The sequence below is a fragment of the Halichoerus grypus genome, chromosome X, assembly GCF_964656455.1.
Source record: "Halichoerus grypus chromosome X, mHalGry1.hap1.1, whole genome shotgun sequence".
Classification (NCBI taxonomy): Eukaryota; Metazoa; Chordata; class Mammalia; order Carnivora; family Phocidae; genus Halichoerus; species Halichoerus grypus.
The window spans coordinates 73,363,621-73,381,432 of NC_135727.1; the positions used below are offsets into that span (position 1 = coordinate 73,363,621).

Sequence of the window (17,812 nt, forward strand, 5' to 3'; positions counted from 1 at the left end):
TTGTTTCCTGGGTTGTTATTTTAGGCATTTTGACTGGTGTGATTTGGTATCTCATTGTATTGATTTGTATTTCCCTGATACTGAGTGATGTTGAGCATTTTTTCATGTGTGCCTTGGCTATTTGTATGTCTTCTTTGGAGAAATATCTGTTTTTGTCCTGCCCATTTCTTGACTGGATTTTTTGTTTTTTGGGTGTTGAGTTTGAAAAGTTCTTTATACATTTTGGATACTAGCCAATTTTCTGATAAGACATTTGCAAATATCTTCTCCCTTTCCATAAGTTGCCTCTTAATTTTGTCAACTGTTTCCTTTGCTGTGCAAAAGCTTTTTATCTTGATGAAGTCCCAGTAGTTCATTTTTGCTTTTATTTCCCTTGCTTTTGAATACGTGTCTAGCAAGAAGTTGATGTGGCCGAGATCAAAGAGGTTGTTGCCAGTGTTCTCTTCAGGATTTTGATGGATTCCTGTCTCACATTTAGGTCTTTCATCCATTTTGAGTTTGTTTTCATGTATGGTGTAAGAAAGTGATCCAGTTTCATTCTTCTGTATATAGCTGTCCAATTTTCCCAACACCATTTGTTAAAGAGGCTGTCTTTTTTCCTTTGGATATTCTTTCCTGATTTGTCAAAGATTAGTTGACCATAGAGTTGAGGGTCCATTTCTCAGTTCTGTATTCTGTTCCATTGATCTCTGTGTCTGTTTTTGTGCCAGTACCATACTGTCTTGATGATTACAGCTTTGTAATAGAGCTTGACATCCTGCATTGTGGTGCCGCCAGCTTTGGTTTTCTTTTTCCACATTCCTCTGGCTGTTCTGGGTCTTTTCTGGTTCCATACAAATTTTAGGATTGTTTGTTCCTGCTCTGTGAAAAATGTTGATGGTATTTTGATAGGGATAGTATTGAATGTGTACATTGCTTTGGGTAGTATAGACATTTTAACTATATTTGTTCTTCCAATCCATGAGCATGGAATATTTTTCCATTTCTTTTTGTCTTCCTGAATTTCTTTCATAAGTGTTCTGTAGTTTTCATAGTAGAAATCCTTTATCTCTTTGCTTAGGTTTATTCCTAGGTATCTTATGGTTTTTGGTGCAATTGTAAATGGGATCAATTCCTTGATTTCTCTTTCTTCTGCCCTATTGGTAGTATATATAAATGCAACTGAGTTCTGTGCATTGATTTTATATCCAGTGACTTGCTGAATTCCTATATAATTTCTAGGAATTTTGGGGTGGAGTCTTTTGGGATTTCTATGTAGAGTACCTGTGTGAGTGTGGGTTTGAGAGTGAATGTTTGACTTCTTTTTTTTGCTGATTAGGATGCCTTTTGTTTCTTTTTGTTGTCTGATTGCTGAGGCTAGGACTTCCAGTAGTATGTTGAACAACAGTGATGAGAGTGGGCATCCCTGTCATGTTCCTGACCTTAGGGGAAAAGCTCTCAATTTTTCTCCATTGAGGATGATATTTGCTGTGGGTTTTTTGTATATGACTTTTATGATATTGAGGTATGTTCCCTCTATCCCTACATGGCAGAGGGTTTTCTTCAAGAAAGGGTGCTGTATTTTGTCGAATACTTTTTCTGCATCTCTTGAGAGGATCATATGGTTCTTGTCTCTTTTTTTTTTTGTTAATGTGGTGTATCACATTGATTGATTTGCAGATGTTGAACCACCCTTGCAGCCTAGAATAAATCCCAATTGCTCATGGTGAATGATCTTTTTAATGTAGTATTGGATCCTATTAGCTAGCTAGTATCTTGGTGAGAACTTTTGCATCCATGTTCATCAGGGATATTGGTCTGTAATTCTCCTTTTCTGTGGGGTCTGTGTCTGGTTTTGGGATCAAGCTAATGCTGGCCTCATAGAATGTGTTTGGAGTTTTCCTTCCATTTCTGTTTTTTGAGACAGCTTCAGAAGAATAGATATTGATTCTTCTTTAAATATTTGGTAGAATTCCCATGGTAGGCTGTCCAGCCCTGGACTCTTGTTTGTTGGGAGATTTTTGATTACTGCTTCAGTTTCTTTGTTGGTTATGGGTGTGTTCAGGTTTTCTATTTCTTCCTGGTTCAGTTTTGGTAGTTTATATGTCTCTAGGAATGCATCCATTTCTTCCAGATTGCCTAATTTGTTGGCATATAGTTGCTCATAATATGTTCTTATAACTGTTTGTATTTCTTTGGTGTTGGTTGTGATCTCTCCTCTTTCATTCATGATTTTATTTATTTGGTTTCTTTCTCTTTCTTTTTGATAAGTCTGGCTAGGGGTTTATTGCTATTATTCTTTCAAAGAATCAGCTCCTAGTTTTAGTGATCTGTTCTACTGTTTTTTTTTATTATTATTATTCTATAGCATTGATTTTTGCTCTAATCTTTATTATTTCTCTTCTCCTGCTGGATTTAGGCTTTATTTGCTGTTGTTTTTCCAGCTCCTTTAGGTGTAAGGTTAGGTTGTGTATTTGAGACTTTTCTTGTTTCTTGAGAAAGGCCTTTATTGCTATATACTTTCCTTCAAGGACTGCCTTTGCTACATCCCAAAGGTTCTGAACTGATGTGTTTCCATTTTCATTTATTTCCATGTATTTTTTTTAATTCTTCTGTAATTTCCTGGTTGACCCATTAATCTTCAGTAGGATGCTCTTTAACTTCCATGTATTTGTGTTCCTTCCAAATTTTTTCTTGTGATTGAGTTCAGATTTCAAAGCATTGTGGTCTTAAAATATGCATGGTATAATCTTGATCTTTTTCTACTGGTTGAGACCTGATTTGTGACCCAGTATGCAATCTATCCTGGAGAGTGTTCCATGTACACTTGAGAGGATTGTCTATTCTGTTGCTTTAGGGTGAAATGCTCTGAATATATCTGTGAAGTCCATTTGGTCCAGTATGTCATTCAGAGCCCTTGTTTCCTGTTGATCATCTGCTTAGATGATCTGTCCATTGTTATGAGTGGGGTCTTAAAATCCCCTACTATTATTGTATTATTATCAATGTGTTTCTTTAATTTTGTTATTAATTGGTTTTTATAGTTGGCTGCTCCCATGTTAGGGGCATAAATATTTACAGTTGTTAGGCCTTCTTGTTGGATAGACACTTTTATTATGTTATAGTGTCCCTCTTCATCTCTTATTACAGTCTTTGGTTTAAGATCTATTTTGTCTGATATAAGGATTGGTACTCCAGCTTTCTTTGATGTCCTTTAGCATGATAAATAGTTCTCCACCCCTTTCCTTTCAATTTGTAGGTGTCTTTGTCTAAAATTTGTTACTTTTGGGCTCCCTCTTTGCTCAAAGGATCCCTGTAATATTTCTTGCAGGGCTGGTGTTCATGAACTCCTTTAGTTTTCATTTGTCCTGAAAACTCTTTATCTCTCCTATTCTGAATGACAGCCTTGCTGAATAAAATATTCTTGGCTGCATATGTTTCCCATTTAGCACATTGAATATATCATGATATGCCTGTCCTTTCTGGCCTGCCAGGTCTCTGTGGACAGGTCTGCTGCCAGCCTTATGTTTCTATCCTTGTAGGTTAACGACCTCTTCTCCCCAACCAGCTTTCAGGATTTTTTCTTTGTCTCTGGAATTTGCATGTTTCAGTATTATATGTTGAGGTGCTGATCTATTTTTATTGTTTTTGTTGGGGGTTCTCTGTTGGGGGTTCTCTGTGCCTCCTGGACTTGAATGCCTGTTTCCTTCCCCAAATTAGGGAAGTTCTCAGCTATAATTTTTTTCAAATAAATCTTCTGCCCCCCTCTTTATCTCCTGGGACCCCTATTATTCAGATATTATTTCACTTTATGGTATCACTGATTTCTTGAAGTGTGATCCAGTAGTTGTTTTTCTCTTTTTCTCAGCTTTCTTATTTTCCATCATTTTGTCTTCTATATCATTGAGTCTCTCTTCTCCCTCACTTATCCTAGCTGTGAGAGCCTCCATTTTTAAATTTTGCCCTGATTAGATTTTAGTTCTTTTATTTCTACAGTAAGGGATTCTCTAGTGTCTTTATCCTTTTTTCAAGCCCAGCTAGTATCTTTATAATCACTGTTTTGAGTTCTAGTTCCAACATCTTATTTATATCCATATTGATTCAATCCCTGGCAGTGTCTACTTCCTCCTTTCTTTCTTTTGGTGTGCATTTCTCTCTCTCATCATTATGTCCAGAAAAGAAAAGAAGAAGGAGAGAGCAAAGACAAAAATAATAACAACATCAAAAAAAAAAAAGAAAGAAACAAAACAAAAGAAGAAAAAATCAAACAAGAAGTAAAACAGAACAAAACAATGAATTAGATCATGGGTGTATTTTGGTCTGTTTGTTAAAAGAAACTAGATCCCAAAATAGGAAGGAAAGAAATATATATATATATATATACACACACATATATACATACACAAAAATAAAATAAAATGCAATGAATGGAAACCAAATTTAATATATATATATAAATTATATATTAAAATAAAAATTGAAAAATAAGAGAAAGATTGAAAAAATAAGAAAATTGCTGAAAATAAATAAACCTGAAAGACTAAGGAATAATTATTTAAAAAACCACAAATGCTATATAATGTTTTCTCCAAGAGCTGAAATTTTACAGTTTTCTCTGATTGATAAGCTTCGTGGTAACCATTTGTTCCTGCTGGTCTTCTGGGGGAGGGGCCACTTGCACTGATTCTCAGAAGTCCTTGCTCTGGTGCAATTGCACCCCTCATGCCAGCAGCCCAGGCTCATTGTAAGTGGCTCCAGATTGCATTGCACATGCAAAACAGCATGTGGTGCTGTTTTGCTCCCTGTAGGCTTTCAGCACTGATCTCTAGTCTCGGGGCTGGAAGTTTGAACCCCCCCATCCTCAGTGAGCCCTCACGAACAATCACTTTTATCTCCCTGGTTTCCGTGCATACTCTGTGTTCACCCAGCCTATGATCGAGCATTTTATCTCAGACATGCAACCCAGTTTTGAGTCTCCTGTCTTTATTGACTCCTTCAGCGTGGACTCAAGCTGTTCCTCCCCGGGGGGATTGAGGGTAGTCTTGCTGTGCTTCTGCCTTTGGCTGGGCCCCTGCCTGGAGAGTGGTCCAAGGACAGTTCAGCAGTTTGCAGTTTATGGCAACACAGAGCAGAAAGCCGGTGCCGAGACTCTCTTTTCAGCCGGCTTCCCCACTCTCGTGCCTGGGAACTCTGCTACACTCAGGCACCCCCATTCTTTTTGTGACCCCGGGGATCCTGAGACCATGCTGTTCCACCTGGGATTCTGCCTCGCTTCCCTGCCTGAGCACCTTTATGCTGGGGACGTCCCCCACTGTAGCAGACTTCTATAAGTTCCGATTTTGTGCTCAGGTGCTTATAATACTTTGCCATAGCCTCCTAAGCAAGCTCCCTCCCCTCCACCATATCCTCTGAATTACTGCCCTGGATTTAAGTCTCTGCACCTCCTACCTTCCAAAAAGTTGTTTCTTTCCTTTTTTTTAAAAAAGGATTTTATTTATTTATTTGACAGAGAGAGAGAGAGCGAGCAGGGGGAGCAGGAGAGGGAGAAGCAGGCTCCCCGCTGAGCAGGGAGCCCGATGCGGGGCTCGATCCCAGGATCCTGGGATCATGACCTGAGCCGAAGGCAGCCATTTAACCGACTGAATCACCCAGGCGCCCCTGTTGCTTTTCTATTTGTAGAATTGCAGTATTTATATATTTAGATCTCCGATTGATTTCACAGGTGTTCATAATGATTTGATAAGTCTCTAGCTGAATTCCAGGGACCAGGCATACTCAGGGTACCCTACTCCTCCAGCATCTTAACTCACCCGCCCTAGGGGTTTGTCAATTTTATTAATTTTTCCAAAGAACCAGCTCCTGATTTAATTGATCTGTTATACTGTTCTTCTTGTTTCTGTATCATTTATTTAGGCTCTGTTCTTTATTATTTCCCTTCTACTGGCTTTAGGCTACATTTGCTGTTCTTTTTCTAGATTGTTTAGGTGTAAGGTTAGGTTTTGTTTTTGATATTTTTATTGCTTCATGAGGTAGACCTGTATTGCTATATACTTCTCTCTTAGGACCCCTTTTGCTGCATCCCAAAGGTTTTGGACTGTCATGTTTTCACTATCATTTGCTTCCATGTATTATTTTATTTCTTCTTTAATTTCCTTTCAAGAGAAGGACTTTTTTAGATTCATTAGATGGCAGAGCTGGAAGCGCCTTTAGATCACCTAATAAACTTCTCATTTTACAGATGAGAGAATACATAGATGGGATAGAAAAAATAAGCCAAAAGTCACATAAGTGACTGAACCAACTTTAATGAACTGCTTCAGTTTTTATTTTTATGTTTTCTGTATTTACTGAGGTATAATTGACAAATAAAAATCATATATATATTTAAGATATACAACTTGATGTTTGGTGTATGTATATATTGTGAAATAATTGCCACGATAAAGCTAATTAATATATCTACCACCTCACATAATTTCATTTTCTTTCTTCTTTTTTGTGATGATTACACATAAGATTTACCCTCTTAGCAAATTTCAAATGTATAATACAGTATTGTTAATTCTATTCACACTGCTATACATTAGATTTCCAGAACTTAATCATCTTATATAACTGAAACTTTGTACTTCTTGACCAACATCTTCCCATTTTCCCCTCCCTCCAGCTCCTAGCAAGCACCATTCTACTCTCTGCTTCTACGTCTGACTATTTTGGATTCCACATATAAGCAAGATTGTTTAGTATTTGTCTTTTTATGTACAGTTTATTTCACTTAACATGTTTTCTAGGTTCATCCATGTTGTAGCAAATGGCAGAATTTCCTTCTTTTTTAAGGCTGTTTAACATTCCATTGTATGTATATATTTATCTAGTTGCCCATTGTTGAACACTTAGTTTGCTTCCATATATTGGCTATTGTGAGTAATGCTGCAAGGGGAGTACACATATCTTTTTCAGACAGTGATTTCATTTCCTTTGGATTGTCTATGCAAAATGAACAAACCTTTCAGAATCCCTAATAAAAGTAGAAAGAGAGTTTTATTTGAGCCCAAGTTAGGACAGCTGCCCAGGAAACATGGTCTTTACAAGGAAGAAAGTGCTCCAGAAAAATGAACATTTTTTACAGGATTATATACTTTTTTACATCTTGTAAAGGCTCAAAATATTATAAATTAGCACATAGGCAGGAATCACGAGTTTTATCATTCAGGAATGCAGGTGATGTGGGGTCTCTGAGCAAAAAAGGTCAAGAAAGAATTCTTGACATGTTTTCAGTGCAAAAAGGTGTTTTTATTAAAGCATGGAACAGGACCCATGGGCAAAATTGCTGCACTGTGACTGTGTGGAGAAATTGACTATATACTTTCAAGTTGGGGGGCAGAGATGAGGGAAGTCACTAAAGGGATTTCCATATGTTAAAGAAAACTTAGGATCCTGGAGGTCTGGCTATTGTCAAGCTAAGGTTGCTTTTAGTCTCTAGCAAAACATCAACATTAAGGCAGCCATGAGTTCCTTGAGGAATGTCACACTCTGCATGTCTCACGTATTTCTCAATGGGCTGCAAATTGTAAGGAAATTTAATTGTATCTACATTTCTTTTGCCTTTCTTCTCATCATAGGGAGTGGGAATATTGACTGATTTCTCAAGGACATGATGGTTTTCCTTGAGGCTACTCATTCACAAAGCAGGTGTACAGCATGTTGAGCCATAAATCAGGCTTTTGATTTAAACAACGTTTATGTACAGTAATGCTAACTAAAAAAGAAACCTAAAATGGCTTCCCTTGTGTATCAGGCCTTGAGAGAGTTTTTCTCTCATCAGGATATATACCCAGAAGTGGGATTCCTGGATCATAAGGTAGTTCTATTTTATAGACATTTTAGTTTATGACCTCTGAGCTAAACCATCTAATCAAAATTATTTTTCTAAACCAGAGGCTTTTTACAACCTCCCTCTGATAGCCATTTTTTGTTTTAAATTTTGATGTTCCAGAAGTTGTACCCATTGTCGCGAGTCCACGTGGACTAGAGAATTTAAGATTTGTTTGCTATCAAGTCATATCACAAACTCCTACCTAATTCACTACTCACAATGCTCTTATTTTTGGTTTTATTTCTCTTAATAACCCACAGTTTGGGGTGTGACTTATGCCTCTTAATGATAATGTATAATAAAAAGAGAGATCTCAAATGCAAAGAAATGTCCCCCTAAAATAGGTTACCTTCCAAATCTCATAAGAAGGCCAAGAAGAAAAAGAATGTCCTAAACGGAATACCAGGAACCTCCCTTAGAAAAATAGAAGGTGGCTTTAGCTTAAAGAAAGCCCCACAAGGGTTTTGATTTCTTAACAGGAATTAGATAAGCAAGCAGTGGGATGCAACAGGATGACTGTAAGACTTGTGGCCCAACAAATATGGGTTTGAATCCTTGTCATGTATTCACAAACTGTGTGGCCTTGATTAAGTGCTTTACCTTCTGTGAACCTAGGTTTCAGAGATAAAACACTCTGCCTATTTTGGAGTTGGGAGTATTAAGTGAGCTCTGGCACCTTCACCAGAAGTCCATTCCTTTCAAAGTTCACAGGAGATAAGCATTCACAGGTGTTGGAGGCTGTTGTCTCACGAGTGTCCTTGCCTTGCTACTAGTGGTTTAGCCACTTGGTGGTGGTATGGAGTTGCTTTTCCGTTTTAACATCTCAAACAAATTGTCATTAAATAATAAGGGTTAATTGTCGAAATATTTAAACTGTTAAAAGGGAGCCATCACCAGCCCAGCAATAATAAATGCCTGTGAATGGTTGCTGTTCATTATCATGTGAATGGCACCCAACCTTTGTCAGGGGCTTAACAGACTTCATCAGGATTTGTCTAAGGATTCTGTCTCTGTCAGTTACCCAGTTAGTAAAAAGAGCCTGCCTGTTGATAGGGTCAGTCTCTCAGGGGCCTTTACCTAGGAGGGTTTTGAAAATTAGTGTTTGAGGTGGGTGGTCTCACTGCCTCACCTCCCCACCCCCACAGCCAAACTAACCAGACAGCTGCCCATATTTTATTTGCTTTCTCCAGTACTATTTGAAAGAGCAGTAGAGGCACTTAGTTCCATTCAAAATAATTAATTGGTACCTGCTTTGTATGAGTCACACACACTTGAAAGTTGTTTACCACCTAGTAAGGGAGGCAGATAAGAAACAGAAAATTGTAACATATTTGCTTGCCAGTGGTGTCAGTCAAGAAGAGGACAATGGGCTGTGATAGCCCTGAAGGAGATGTCACCTAAAGTGAATCTCAAAGGATAAATAGACATTCTTTATATCCAGAAGGAAGGAGACATTCTAAGCAGAAGGAGTGGCATGAAACAACATGGTATAGCCAGAAAAGCTAATCTAAGCAGTATAGTGAATCAAGAGTGTCAGAGGTCAGCAGTATTTAGAAGGGGAGGTAATAATAATAGCAGATATTTCTAATGCAGTATTTCCAGGATACCATGTAAAAGCAATTTAGCTCTATGTAAACAGCCCTGTGAGGTGGGTACTATTTTTGCACGTGGGAAAACTGAAGCCCAGAGGGGTTATGTCACTAACACGGTTGCACAATTGAGTGGTACTGTTAGGATTCAAACCCACGTCAGCTTCAGAGTCCAACCTTTACATTGGGATTAGAAACAGGCTATAAGTTGCAACTTTGAAGAGAGTTGGCCCTATCCTATAAGTGCTACAAAGCCCCCAAAGAGAATTTTAGCAAGGAGAGTGATTAGGGATCAGAATATTGGTGATTACAGGCTCTACTCTGATGAGACTGACTGTGATTTCAAGGAAATCCCTTTCCTTCTTTGGACCTCTGTTTTTTTGTTTTGTTTTTGTTTTGGTGTGTATGTGTGTGTGTGTGTGTGTGATTTCATCTATAAAATGAGGACAGTGATGATAAAGGGCTAATTTTAAGGATCCCTTCCAGCTCTTTGAGTTTTTTACTTTCAAACTAGGGTTGGGGGGGGGGGGCTCCATTCCTGACTGGTGTCAGACTGGTGAGACTGGTAGGTACTTCTCTGTGTGCTTTGTTCTTTTTTATATGTGCTTTATACATGCTGTACTTATACCCTGGAATGTTGTCTTGCTTCTTTCCTGTCTTTCTAAATACTTTCCAACTATAGCTGCCTACCCCCCTTCTCTTAACTCCTACAGTGCTAAGTAACTAAGTAACTCCTAAGTAACTAAGTTAGCTGTGTCTCACTTAGGCCCCTAATAATATGCTATCTTTTATTCTTTGCTACCTGTTTCCTTTGTAGTCTTCTCATATATATTTTGGACTCTCCTTTTTTCCTACTTTTTAGTTTCTCTTGCCCCCTATATCATCTAACACAGTCTTGGTTACAAGGGGGTCTTGGAGAAAATCTTGTTAATCATTTTTTTTTTCTCTTTTGGCAGTGTATGTGAACACAGCAAAGAGAATCTTATGACCCCCTCCAACATGGGCGTGATCTTTGGGCCCACTCTGATGAGAGCTCAGGAGGACACTGTCGCTGCCATGATGAACATCAAATTCCAGAACATTGTGGTGGAAATCCTAATTGAGCACTTCGTCAAGGTATGTATTCCCTGTTCTCACCATAACTTCTCCAAGCATGTGACACTTTCCCCTAGCCATCTTTTAGAGTCGTGTCTCCCTCCCTTGTTCAAGTTGATAATGGAAGGAAATTCCATTATGACACAATGGCATTTAATACCATTTCTGACACTGTGAAATTCATTCATTTAGCAAATATTGTTCAGTTCTATAGCTATTTTATTATCAGGCACCAGGCTAGACTGTTTAGAAGAAGAAAAAAAATCGTTGTTCATGCCTGTACAGAGTTAATAGTATAATATGAAGATAGCCATATATACAAATGAAAATGATAGATATAAAAGTGGTGTGTGTACAATGAAACCATAAAGAAAGCAATAGCTATACTTATTTAAACCTCATCCTATTTCAAAAAAAAATTAAGGTGGTATATTTTATATGGTATATAAAATACAAGGTACTATACTATACATTATAATTAGGTCAAATGAAAAAGGAAAAATAAGGATAGAGACAGAAAATGAACCCAGGAATGAGGCTAGACAAATAATTATTGACAAGTCCTGTGCACTTGCTACAGATGGCCTTTTATCTGGCTCTAAGCTTTCTAGCAGCCAGTACCATCCTGGCAAGGTATAATTCAATAAAAACTTTTCTGCAGGGGGAGGAGGCTAATGACACTGTCTAGATGGCATCTACGGTTCAAACCCAAGCTCTACCACTTACCAGCTATATTTGGTGGAATATAGGTTAGGCTTCTAAGACTCCACATACAAACACAGTGGCTTCAACAAAAGAGACATTTATTACTTGCTTGTAGAATAGTCCAGTGAGGTGTTCCAGTGCTGATATGGTGCCTTGACAGGGGCAAGAACCCAGTTTCCTTCTTTCTTGTTGTTCTGCCATCTCTAAGGGCTGCTTCACTGCATGACCAAATATCTTCTATATCATATCAGTTGAGAAGGATGAAAGAAAGGAAAATGAAGGATACAACCCTGTCCTTTAAGGCCAGGACCTGAAAGTCACATATATTACTTCTATTTATATACCATTTCAGAATTTAATCCCGTGGTCACATCTGGCAGATGAGTTAGGGAAGTATAGTTTTTATTTGGGGTCCTCCTGTGCCCAGATAAATCTTTAGTTCTTTTTCTAAAAGAAAAATGAGTAGAGTGTATATTGGATCACAACTGGCATTCTCTGCTACATTATCTGTGTTAACATCAAACAACTTCTCTGATAGTCATTTTTTTAGCTAAAATGTGAAGATGATAATAAACCTGTACTATGTGATGTACTATGTAAATGTCCAAGGCCACTTAGCTAGTAACAGAGCTGGGGTTTAAATCCAAGTAGCCTGGCTCAGAGTTGAAGTACTTAATCACTAGGAAGTGCTGCCTCATCAATCATTTTTGAATGGTGATATTATTGGGCATAGAGGACACTTTGGATTATCAAGGATGGGTACTTGCAGAGAAGTACAATTTATGTCAGTACTGAAGGTGGAAATAAAGGAAAATAGGGAAAGGAAATTTCAAGGAGATGACCCAGCATGAACAAAGGCCCAAAGACCTAAAACTTCAAGTAATTTGGTATTGTTGGAACATGAAATAAAAATAGCCATGGTCAGAGATGTGATTGGAGGCAGACAGGGGCCAGGTCCTAAAAGGACTAAACTCTGTCTAGTTGAAGAGTTTGGAATGTTTGGCATTGTTCCTACAGGCTTGGAAAGCATTGCTTAAAAGTAGGGTAGTATGATGGATAGACTTACATTCAGGAGGCATTCTCTGGTCTGTGGTGTGAAGGATAGATTACAGGGAGAGAGGCTAGTGACATTGTCAGAGCAATAAATAACTGTAGTCTGAGTCAGGGTGGTGGGAAGAAGAACAGGGAGGGAAAAGCATAGGACTTAGTGATTGGAAGTGGAAAATGTGGGAGAGGAAGATGTCTGAATTCTGGATTTCTGACTTGGCTGACTGGATGGATGGGGCTGTCCTTCATAAATATAAGAAATACAGAATGCAAAAGTTTGCGAGAAGATGGAAAGAAACTTGATTTGCTGCAGGTTGGACTTCAGATTCCTGAAGGATATCCAGAAAGCAGCATCTATGAACTAGTTGGAGTAAAGTAAGGAGTAGCAAACGTTACTCAAAGAAAATATTTATGGTAAATGTTTTAGGCTGTGCAGGTCATAGAAATCTTGCACAACTATTCAACTCCACCTTTGTATTGGGAAAGCAGCCATAGACAACATGTAAACAAATGAATATTCCAGTAAAGCTCTGTTAACAAAACAGGGAGCAGGCCTATGGGCTGCAGTTTCTTGACTCTTGGTCTAAAACGCAAATTTCATTTATTAATTAATTGATTGATTGATATTCAATCAACCAGTATGTATTGAGTACCCACTATTTGCCAGGTACTATTTTAGGTCCTGGAGATACAGCCCTCATGGAATTTACATTCTAAAAGAAGTAGAAAAACAATATTCAAAATAAGTAAAATACATAGTATGTTAGATGGTAATGAGCATTAAGAAGAAAAATAAAGCAGAGAAGGGGAATAGGAAGGGTTGGAAAGTGGTTTTGCAATTTTAAAATACAGTAAGTCCTCACTGAAAGGACAAATTTTGAGCAGAGATCTATAGGAAATAAAGGAGTGATTTCATTCAGCTATCTGAGGGAAAAGCATTCTAGGCTGAGAAAATGGTAAGCACAATATCCCTGAAGCAGAAGTGTGTCTATCGTGTTCAAAGTACAAAAAGGAGGCCACATTAGCTAAAAAGGATTAAACAAATAAACAAAAAAGAAACATAAGAAGATGGATTCAGAAAGAAAATAGAGAAAGCTGAGTAGATTCTATAGGTCCTTAGAATCCATTGGAAGGACTTGACTTTGCTGTATCTGAGTAAGATAAAAGGGAGGTTTTTAAGAGAAATAACACAATTTGATTTATGTTTAACAGGACTATTCTGGATGCTGTGTAGAAATAAGGGTAGAAGGAAGGAGACTAATTAAGAAGCTGTTTTAATAATGCAATCAAAAAATGCTTGTACCTTGGATGAGGGTAGTTATAGTGGAGATGGTAAGAAGTGGTCAGATTCTAAATGTATTTTGAAGTCAGAGTCAACAGTATTTGCTGACAAATCACAGGTGGAATGTAGAAGAGAGGAGTCATGGGTAACTTCAAGGTTTTTGTTTTTGTTTTTTATCGGAGCAATTGGAAGGATGAAGTTGCCATTTACTGAGATATGTAAGAATGAGGGAGGAGCAGATTTGAAAGAAAAAAAGAGCAGAAGTTCAGCCTATGAGACATCTGAGATCAGAGAAGAAAACAGGATTAGAGAAGTAGAGTTGGCCTTCAACAGCATAGAGATGGTGTTTAAGACAATGTGAATGAATATTCTGGCCTAATGAATACTTGTGTGAGAGAATAAATGTTAGACCAAGAATTGAAAACTAGGGAGTGCCAGTGTTTGAAGGGCCAATGGAAGAGATGACAAAACAGATTGAGAAGGATTGATCAATGACAGAGCTAGGAGATAGGGGAGCCACAGAGCCCTGGAAATGAGAGAGTCTTAGGAAGGAAAGAGTGGACAGTAGTTTCAATTTCTCAAGACGTGTTATGTTGGACAAGCACTGAAAAGTACCTACTGCTTTACATATTAATTTTTTAAAAATATAAGCAATATGTATACATGGCAAAAAATACAAACCATGAAGAATAAAACACATTTCTATCCTTTACCTATGTTCAACTCCTAATTCCAATCCTCATTTCAAGAATTTCTTGTCATTTTGGCAAAGAAAAAAAGTACATATATACACATATATGCTTATAAAATATTTGACATATTTTATATGCATATATTATTCTTCTACTTAGTACAGCTAAAATCTCTGGACATTATATATAAAAATAACACAAGAAGACTCTGAAATATGGAAGGAAGAAGGTGGACCAGACTGGCTAAGGACCTTAGGACCTGAGGAATGACATGGCCACAAGTCACCTGGATTTTGTTTTTGCCTCATCTCCCAGATTGGGTGCGGTCAAAAAAGGTATCAACAAAAGGCTACTCTCTCTAGCCAAAGGACCTGGAAAGGAACAGCCCTACAACACAGAAAAATTTTAGATAGTAACCTCTCTACTCCAGCAAAATAGCACAGAAAAAAATGCAGCCCCACCCCCACCCCTTCCAGCAAATACTGAGTGGAGAAGCTAGATTTTTACCTTTGCCAGGCTGTAACAAGCACCTAAGCCTCTCTCCCGCCACTTCATGCAGTGTTGTCAAGAAGGCCAAGTGGGGAGCCAGACTTTCATCCTCACCTGGTGGTAATGAGACACCATCTTCCACTCTCAGTGGTGTCAGTGGAGACCACCTGAAGCGCCTGGACACCCATGCCTATTTGGCATTGGAGTAGCATCAGAGGAGGCTTGGTAGAAATACAGGACTTTCACCACCACTCAGTGGTAATAAGGCTAGCACACTGTAGTGTCAGTGGAGAGGAGACCATTTGGGGAACAGTAACGAGACACCCCTCCCCCCCCGGCCACAGTGGTATCATCAGAGGCATAGTGAGAAATCTGAAATCCTACTCCTGCCTAGCAGTAACAAGAAGTTCTTACCTTCCACTGAGATGTCAATGGAGGCCAAGTGGAAAACCTGGACTTCCACTCCATCCTGGCAGAAATGAGGCAGTGCTCCTCCTACCTTATACTGGCGGTGCCAGAGAAGGCCTGCTATAACAGAAGATACAAGTAAGAACAAGACTCACATAGTACCCAAAATATGCAGGCTTCAGTTGAAAATCATTTGTCAAAATCATACCAAGATGATTCATCACAACACGAATGAGAAAAGATCATCAATAGAAATCAACACCAAGATGACACAGATGTTAATGATCTGACAAGAATTTTAAAGTAGCCATTATAAAAATGCCTTAATGAGCTATTAGAAATACATTCGAAAGAAAAAAAAAATAGAGAAACTCAGCAAAGTAATAGAAAGTTTCTGCAAAGAAATACAGATTCGGCAAATAAATAGAACATATAAAGAAGAACCAAGTAAAAATTATAGAACTGCAAAATGCAATAAATGAAACTTAAAAATCCAATGGATGGGCTCAACAATAGAATGGAGAGGACAGGGGAAAGAGACTGAACTTTTAGAGTAACAGAAATTATGCAATCCAAACAACAGAAAACTAAGAGAAATTGTTGCCAGCAGACCTCTCCTAAAAGAATGGCTAAAGTAAGTTCTCTAAACAAAAAAGATACAATAAAAGAAGGAATCTTGGAATATTGGGAAGGAAAAATGAACAAATAGAAAAAGCAAATATATGGGTAAATTTAATAGACTTTCCTTTTCCTCTTGAGTTTTCTCAGTGATGTTTGATGGTTAAAGCAAATTGTTTTTTAGCTTTATTGAGATAAAACAAAATTTACAGTATGATCTGATGTGATTCTCAATGTATGTGAAAGAAATATTTAAGACAATTGTATTATAAAAGGGGGAGCATAAAGAACATTAGAAGGAGGTAAGGTTTGTGCATTTCAGCAAACAGGTAAAATGTTGAAACCAGTAGCCTCTGATGAGTTATATATGTACAATGTAATACCTAAAACAACCACTAAAAATCTATACAAAGGGATACACTCAGAAGCACTATAGATAAATCAAACTGGAATTATAAAAAGTGCTCAAGAAGACATAGAAATCCTAAATGTTTATATAATAAACAACAAAACTTCAAAAGACATGAAACAAAAATTTGTGGAGCTGAAAGGAAAAATAGAAAAATCCACAGTTATACTCAAAGACTTTAACAGCCCTCTCTCAGAACCTTCTTACACTGTTGATGGGAATGCAAGCTGGTGCAGCCACTCTGGAAAACAGTATGGAGGTTCCTCAAAAACAAAAATAGGGGCAACTTGGTGGCTCAGTGGGTTAAGCATCTGCCTTTGGCTCAGGTCATGATCTCAGGGTCCTGGGATCGAGCCCTGTGTCAGGCTTCCTGCTCAGCAGGGAGTCTGCTTCCCCCTCTTCCTTTGCCCCTCTCCCCTGCTCATGTTCTCTCTCTCTCTCTCTTTCTTATGCTCTCTTTCTCATGCTCTCTTGTGCTGTCTCTCTCAAATGAATAAATAAATTTTTTTTTAAATGTTAAAAATAGAACTACCTTAGGACCCAGCAATTGCACTACTAGGTATATACCCAAAGGATACAAAAACACAGATTCAAAGGGACAGTCCTCTTAGAGCACTGAGAAAGAAAACCAGAGAGTAGACATAAATTGTCAATATGAGGAAAAGGTAGAGGAAAAGTAGTATCATACTAATCCTGTGGATCTGAAAATGATAATAAGGGAATAATATAAACAATTCTATGTACACAAATTTGACAACTAAGATGAAACAGGCCAGTTCTTTAAAAAGTACAGACTACCAAAACTCACCCAACATGAAATAGATTATTTGAATAGCCCTAAAACTATTAAGAATATTCAGTTCATAATTAAATAGCATCTGAGGAAGAAATCTTTAGACCCAGGTGATTGTACTAGAGAATTCTACCAACTGTTTAAAGAAAATTTAAGACCAATTCTAACCATTCTCTTTTAGAAAATAGAATAGGAGGAAACACCTTCCAACTCATTGTATGAAGGCAGTATTTCCCTGATACCAAAACCAGAAAAAAGTACAAAAAAAGAGAAAACTATACACCAATATCCCTCATAATTTAAGGGCGAAAATCATACAAAACGTTACAGATAGATACATATGTATATATATTATAGTTTTACATTTAAATGTATAATCATTTTGAGCTAATTTTTATATAATATGTGAAGTTTAGGTTATATATATATATTTTTTATAATATGTGAGGTTAAGGTTTTATATGAATATATATTTATATAAATATTATTTTATATATATACATATGTATGTATATATATTATGCTCAAGTGGGATTTATTCCAGGAATGTAAGGTGGCTGAATTGATTTGAAAATCAATCAATATAATCTACCATATTAACAGGGTAAGAAGCAAAATCATATGATCATGCCTATTTATGCAGAATAAGTATTTGAAGAAATCAACATATATTCATAAAAAACAAACTAAAACTCAGCAAATTAGGGATAAGGGATAATTATCCCAACTTGGTAAAGAACATCTACAAAAATAAATAGATGAATAAATAAAACCTATAGCTAACATCAGACTTTATGGTGAGATATTGAATGCTTTCCTTTTAAGATTGA

The 17,812-nt window shown here is 37.4% G+C and overlaps 1 protein-coding gene across 2 annotated transcripts in view; it reads left to right on the plus strand.

The window, feature by feature from the left end:
• Positions 1 to 17,812, plus strand: part of OPHN1 (oligophrenin 1) — a 505,885-nt gene that overhangs the window by 406,870 nt on the left and 81,203 nt on the right. For both annotated transcript variants that reach the window (XM_078065007.1, XM_078065008.1), the window contains exon 19: positions 10,401 to 10,560. In XM_078065007.1, coding sequence (XP_077921133.1) covers positions 10,401 to 10,560 — 160 coding nt within the window. The remainder of the gene's footprint in view (positions 1 to 10,400; positions 10,561 to 17,812) is intronic.